This window comes from Bombus bifarius, unplaced genomic scaffold (assembly GCF_011952205.1).
Source record: "Bombus bifarius isolate JDL3187 unplaced genomic scaffold, Bbif_JDL3187 scf7180000007996, whole genome shotgun sequence".
NCBI lineage: Eukaryota > Metazoa > Arthropoda > Insecta > Hymenoptera > Apidae > Bombus > Bombus bifarius.
In genome coordinates this window covers 6,468,304-6,475,617 of record NW_022884376.1, presented here as the reverse complement: position 1 = coordinate 6,475,617, position 7,314 = coordinate 6,468,304, and the positions used below count along the sequence as shown (strand labels likewise).

General features: G+C 37.8%; 1 protein-coding gene across 1 annotated transcript; it reads left to right on the top strand.

The window, feature by feature from the left end:
• The first annotated feature begins 269 nt into the window (after window positions 1-269).
• LOC117205971 (formin-like protein 13) lies at window positions 270-4,290 on the top strand. Its single transcript, XM_033444856.1, has 5 exons — window positions 270-742; window positions 1,163-1,558; window positions 2,252-2,394; window positions 3,387-4,024; window positions 4,185-4,290. Exons 1-5 carry the CDS (start codon window positions 610-612, stop codon window positions 4,186-4,188), a joined length of 1,314 nt encoding a protein of 437 aa, XP_033300747.1. The 5' UTR covers window positions 270-609; the 3' UTR covers window positions 4,189-4,290.
• The last annotated feature ends 3,024 nt before the right edge of the window (window positions 4,291-7,314 follow it).

Below are 7,314 nucleotides of genomic sequence, written 5' to 3'. Positions count from 1 at the left end.
GGAACATCGTTTCCAAGTACGTATATCTCGTAAGGGACCTTGACATCCTACGCGATCGTCCACCGCTCTGGCCATCCGCGAGATCATTGTCTCGGCGACCACGCGATACGCGGACGAGAGAAACGAATGATCACCGGGGGGAATACACGGTCCTGACCGGTCATTCTAAATCTCGTCCAATAAGAATCCAAGCGACGCGCACCGAATCGCGTCCTTGCGACGTGTTCGACCCCGGTGGCCTGCAAAGTGGTGGGGAATTTCAGCGGGAACAAGAGTGGTGTAAAGAGAAGAGTCGTGCACTTCCTGAGCAAGAGTCCACCGCAGGGTCCTGCGCCCGCGTAATTGGGCTCCTGTGAAGCTACTCCCTACGAAGGAGGACCCGTGGTGGGGGATGCCCTATGTAAGCCCTGGAACCGACCAGGTCCAGGCCATCCAGCATCAGAACATCGAACGCAAGGACTCGAACACCGAGGTTCGCCAACGATCCCTTGACCATCATCGCGAGTTTAACCGTAGTCGAGTTTCAACCGTAAAACTGGAGGGTGTCCCATAACCCATCGTCGTATTTTGTCTTCGCGAGCCTCCGTCGATTCGTGATCGAACGTTACTATGAGGTTCGTCTTGATATTGTTGTCCCTTGTGCTGGGTCTCTGCGACGCCGCCAGGAGAACAACCGCTGCGGCATCCTCCGAGACCACGTTACGTGAAAGACACATCGAACACTCTCGACAGCAACGTCAAGGTCAGTGGTTGCACGCTAATTTTTCATTATTTCGAAGTTTGAATCGTAGGCTCTACTGTTCATAAATATGCATATATGAATATTTCGGTTAATTTATAGAAACGATACACAAATATCATGGAAACGCGAAAATCGGTAGTAAACTAGTATCAATCGTAGTTGAGGGCGACGTCGACGTTCTTATGCAACGGATAGATTCTTACTCTTTTTTATAGAATTTTGTATAGGATTTATTTAAAAGCTTGCTATCGATATACTGAGATTGAGTTTGACGGTTCTCTTTCCAAAAATAGGGCGAATTTCGTCAATTTTATTTCTCTAGGATTGTATAGCACGTAGACTAGAAATTTCAAACTATTTCGTTAGACTTGGAAAAATCATACGTTTAATTGACCGCGGCCTTACGTTTCACGCGGGTAGATTTAGAAAACGCATGGGATCTCGTGGATTTACAAAAGACGGACAACGGTGCAAACGTTTGGAACAAGAATCCTTCTACGAATATCACAGAATCGCACGATTCGGAAACTGTGAATACGAGGCAACTTTATCCGAGTCTTCCTAATCCTGGAGACACGAACGAGTTACCAGGACCCATAACTAGTAACCCGATACCGGTAATAACTCCACCGCCGGGATGTTACGCTCCTCGGGGACAGTTTCCAAGCCCGAAGAGCTGCTCCAATTATTTAAATTGTTGGGACGACACGGTTACCGAACAATCCTGTCCCGATGGATTACTCTTCAACGATATTACCCTAGTTTGTGACTACGATTATAACGTGAATTGCGGCAATCGCCCCATGCCCACGCCAAGTAAGTAAACGGTTTCATATTTATTTTCTTGATTTTCAAAATTATACATTCTTGGATCTTAGATTTATTTCGATATTATATTATTTATTTGGACGTGAAGCGTAGATTGGTAATTACATTGTTCGAACAAATGAAAAAAATAATTCGACCTGATATCAATTTCGTGAATTTTAGTTGCGTAGAAAAAATCGACAAAGATCGTTTATCAGTGATAAGAATTTGTTTATCAGGATGTAGTTATTCATTAATATCATATTGTAGCAATGTCTACAGGGTGGTACAGTGATTCTACGCGAAAAAAGAAGTCGAAAATGTAGAATACAAATTTTTCGTTCGAGGCTTTGTTTTCGTGAAAATCGACTTTGAATTTTCGCTCGGTACGCGTGCGGTACGTTACAACGGATCTCACTGTAGATCGTTGTCTCGATGGAAAAATTAAAAAAAAAAAATTAAAAAGAAAATTTTTATTCTATATTTTCGACTTCTTTTTTCGCGTAGAATCACCCCCTTTCCGCTTGTACCACCAGTTACCAACCACCCTGTATATTTCTTAGAAATTACGCTATTAGAGCCAATGTTTCTGACGTAAATAAACTACATTATATAAAGATACAAAAAGATTTTTCATCTTTGATATTCCATCGATGTTCACGCATCGATCTGCCATTGTACAAACTTTTGTCTTTTCTTCAGGACCGTCTCTGACCAGTGGAACGAAACTCTGTCCAGAACCAAATGGTCGTTACAGAAGTGCGACCAACTGCTCGGAATTCTACGTGTGTGTTTACAAGAAGCCCATTAAATTCGGTTGCCCTCACGATTTGGTCTATAATGACGTAAGGATCTTATTCTTGAGTTATTCCTAGGGCACTTGCAGAATTTTAAATCTTAGAGTAACATGGTGGCCCACGTGAGCGTGAGAGTCTCCTCGACTTGAACTCCCACTTGGTCTCCGTACACGGTCAAAGGCCGCTCTTGAGGCCTCCATGTCAATGCTTGAAACTAAATTCGGCATTAACCTTACATATACTACTTCGTCATTCTGTTTTCTTGCTTCTGCTATAAATTCTCTTTGCCTCGATAAGCTTCGAATAATTTAGGGTTGAAATTTCACGCAGAACCAAGATAATAATCGGATCAGATGATAATCACGCTTCGATGTTAAACATTTTACCAACGTGCGATTTTTAACGTTTACAGAAGTGCATCAGCAGATGGCAGTTACGAATATTGAAACATACGCTTTCATTCATAGATATTAATACACCTGTTAGTCTCATAGAGAGCGCGATAATCGGCCCAGATTGTTAGAGAAATGATTATCGGAGGTATTTGCTAGAATTGTCAAGGAAAATAACGAATCAACAATTATTTGCTGGCGTCCATGTAATTCTCTGGTTTACAGATCGTTGAAAAAATTTGAGATGAATTAAATAGCCCAGAGTCTAAATCTGACTCATAGAATCACTTCAGAATATCTAATTAAAGATATAATTAAAAACCTAATAATACGAATATCAAAATGAACTAGAATAACGACCCAAAACTACAGTGGATACAAACAAAGAATACATCGAACTTTGGAAGATTTTTATTTATTGTTGAGGATATATTTTTTTTTACCATCTAAAACTCTGAACAGGGTTTAATAATTTTCTAATTATTTGTGAGGGTTGTTTTATTTTTATATGCGTCCTAATATTTACGAAGAGATGTCATACGTTTCCCTATTTATTTGCTTTTCACTAAACCGTATCATCTATAAACCGTATCACTAAACGTATAATCTAAATTCTTTACGTTTTATTTATAATTTATCACTTCGCAGATATTGGGCGTCTGTGACTACCCGTACAACGTCGACTGCAAAGGCGCAGCAACTCCTCCGCTGCCATCTAAACCGACCTCGCCACAAACCCAGCCGCCATCTTCACCATCGCAACCACCTACTTTACCGCAACAGCCACCAACATGGCCATCGCCACCATCCTATATTCCTTCGCCACAACCAGCGCAACCACCGTCTTACGCACCATCTCAACCATCTCAACCGCCTCAACCACCTCAACCAGCTCAACCTTCTCAACCAGGTCAATTACCGTCCTATGGACCGCCGCAATCTTATCCTGGAAATCCTTGGCTGAGCAGAATTCAACCTGATTCCTGGAACGAACGATCTGTAGCTACGCAATCGGATGTCGATAAAGAGCAACAACAACAACAAGAACTGTCTAGTACGCAACAACAGGCATCGGAGCAATTGCAAAACCCATGGAACATGGTGCATGATATTCCTCACAGTCTCAGTATGGTTCCGTGCAAAGACGGGGATGTGCACAGATTGAACGCTGCATGCACAAGCGTGGTGCTTTGCAGAAACGGACGACCCCATTTGCAACAATGTTTGTTGGGATACTCGTACGATAGGCCGTCAGATTCTTGTAAACCAATTTCTATCGCCAAATGGTAAGTATATTTCTAGTAGGCGTTTGTTTTTTTCAACGTATTGAAACAAGTGGAGTTTTAATCAATCTTTACGCGGTTTTAACGAAACATTAATTGATTTTTTAAACAAATTGAACGAAATACTGTTACTAAATGTTATTGTTCTTTGTTTCTGTTTCAGCTAATCAAACCTACGCTTTGTATTAAATACATAGACTACTTAAACTAAATAAAGCACTGATTTTTCTTAAAACTTGAATTGTTAATTGTTCCTCGTGTGGTACCTTTATCATTGTATCCGTCGATAAGCAAGATTAGGAGAATCTCAAAATATATGAAATGCTGTTGACATATTGCGTACGAAAGATCAAACGCGTTTCAGATTTGTTTACATATTCTATTTTGCTCTATTAGCGTAATTATTATGGTCTTTCGCGTTAAATTGATATACATATGTACGTATGTAATTTTAGCGTAGTTTTTGCGTCACGTCAAATATCAACAAGAATTTTATTCAGTGTTCAGAAAAACTAAAGCATCAGTGAGACGGTAAAATGTGTAAATACATATCACGAAATTCAATTATTTTATAATTGCGTCATATTTTAATTCAAATTAGACATGTAGGTAAATATGTATGAATATGTAATTTCTAAATTCGGCGCCTTAAATTGTAGAGGGTGCAACCAAACCTCGGTCTTTTCAACGATCGGTATTACAGAACACGCGATCACGATATGTCAGCAATATGCCGCAAGATGTCAGGTATGTTCTGTATTCACCTCATCTGCAATTCTAACATGATATATGTGTACTGAGTTATGCAGTACGTATACATATTATATTTTTTACTTTTTTTATATTACATACACATATTATATCATATATGCATATTACATTATATATTATATTACACATACAGCAGAAGGAATTTCTCCTTCTCTTCTAAACTTTTAAATAGATCTTACTTTGAAATCTTTTCCTATCATAAAATGAATGTATGTGGAAACTCAGGATCAATGATAAAACATAGTGACATTCTTAACTTTTCATACGATCGTAAGAAATGACATGAGCGTCAGGTTTCGGGGCATAAGGAACAAAATGTATGTATATTCCTTTTGCGAACGTTCTTTCTAACTGAAATGTCACGGCTGATTGACCAACAATTCGAAGAAGGCGCGTAGAAACAGAAAAGCGTGATGTCGGTAATTTTGAAAGTGTTTAAAAACGAAAGCAACGAAAGTCGTTTCACTCGGTTCTATCGTAAAATTTCAAAATTACGTAATTAATACTTGTCTAACGTTATGACGCCGTAACCGGAACTACCTTGTGATTTGTTTCTGATAAAATGTACAAATTACACATAAACACGTTTCACGTTAGAAATAAAATAAAAAATTTCATTCAACTTCAGCTATTTATAAACTTTTGCTTATACTACTTATTATTTTTGTTTTTTAGATAAAATCTTAGATCAAACTTCCACATCGAAGTAAAGTACCTTTCTACAACTTCTCTTATGATGTATAACTGAATATTTTCAACGAAATATTATTATAAATGTGGAAACTTGTCGAAGCTATACCGGATGAACTTGAAGATATTTTTGTAAGATCTTTTAACTTAAAAAGGAACGAAAATGTCGATTTCGTTCTTGAAAGTCGATTTAGCAGCGAATTAACGCGCGTTCGAGTAACAGGGGCGACAAAAATCTTTATCCGTTCCTGAATGGGACAGAACACACCGACAGTAGAGAGATATCACTTTCCCGGCTTTCTTGGTGCCACGCCCGATCGTACCGTACTTTTATGCGAACTTGAACGAAACGCGTGTTCTTCGCGGCGCATACTAATTGACGAAGCCAGAAAAATACGACCAGTTCTAAAATTTCACACGAAATCACGAACGACGAGTAGAATCGTGTTTAGTTAAATTTTATGCCTCTCATTAAGAGGAGAAATCGGAGGTATCAACATAAAAACAATTTAAATGATAATTAATTGGAACAATGGAGAAATTAGACTAATAATACATCTAATACGAGACTTGTAAATTATCGACTGACCTTTTAGCCAATTATAGAGCTCATTATCTCCACCGTTTCGTACAGCTTCTAGATTGCTCCTTGAGAAACTACTTCGAAAACTTTGAAAACCTACTTCTGACAGGTTAGGGTGACAAGTACCATTTTGAATCAATTAACGTTCTTTTTTGACGGTTTGGATAAAGAACGAAATAAATTTAAACGTTTTTTCCTTTTTATATATTAAAATCTTTTTGTGATTTAATTAATTCGCTATAGTTATGTTTCAGCATTCTGAAGCTCTTCTTATCATACTTGTTTTAATATTACTATATCTTTTATATAGCGATTACGAGCAGAATGGCAGAAATTGGAAACCTGTAATTTCTCTCTTGTAAGAAAGCAACATATTTGACGAGTTTTGCAAAATCGAAGGAACGAAGGTAGTAGGTTGTTGTCTTCATACTCATAATAACATTTGAATGAAGATTTTCTAATAATATCGCTGATATGTATAATACTCATGTACTACGATTTCCCATTGCAGCCACTACGATCGAGTCATTCAAAGTCGAAATTGAACGAGGAAATTGATCGTTTGATTGCATCATCGTACCGATTCGCATACACCGTAAATTCCCTGCTAATATTTCTAACTCAGAGTCGAGTGCAACTTGAAAAAAACGATCGTTCTCTGCTACGCGTTCGTGAATTCAGACGTGTAACAGACACGTGTTCTATTCGCATACCAGCGACCCAACAAGACTATTTCCAGCTTGCTATAATTTGTTCTTACACAATGTTTTATTTTAACGCACACTTTTTTTTTAACAATCAGTGTTGTCTAAAAATACAAAAGTACAAAAGATATTCCTTAATAACAGACAGTTTATTGATATTTTCTACTTCGTCGGTCTTCTTAAGTTGAAACAAAAAATGTTCTTTGTATTTCTTCATGAAAATCGCCTAAAGACGGCAAACATATTTCATCCACAGGCGTCTGTCCTGATGGTCATTTCTCATGACTTATCGTAAATGTATTTGCATTAACAGATTAATAGTTTGATAAATTTCTCGGGTGTTCCTCGTCTGATCGTTTTGAATATCTGTTGTAATGATGAACGAGGAGATATTTTCAAAAATATTATATCGATAACTTTTTCTGTTGTTACTTGTTAAGAATTTTTAAGTACAAAACCTGTAATCCTACATGCTCATTATATCTAGCAGGATTCTCATCAAAATCATTTAAAAGTTCTTTACGTTCTTTTAATATCTTCATCCT

What these genes read in the sequence shown, in the direction of transcription:
- LOC117205971 (XM_033444856.1), top strand. Translation starts at nt 610, where the DNA reads ATGAGGTTCGTCTTGATATTGTTGTCCCTTGTGCTGGGTCTCTGCGAC. An exon ending in CTCTCGACAGCAACGTCAAG is followed by an intron (nt 743 to 1,162) that starts GTCAGTGGTTGC and finishes TCACGCGGGTAG; the next exon opens with ATTTAGAAAACGCATGGGAT. An exon ending in TCGCCCCATGCCCACGCCAA is followed by an intron (nt 1,559 to 2,251) that starts GTAAGTAAACGG and finishes TCTTTTCTTCAG; the next exon opens with GACCGTCTCTGACCAGTGGA.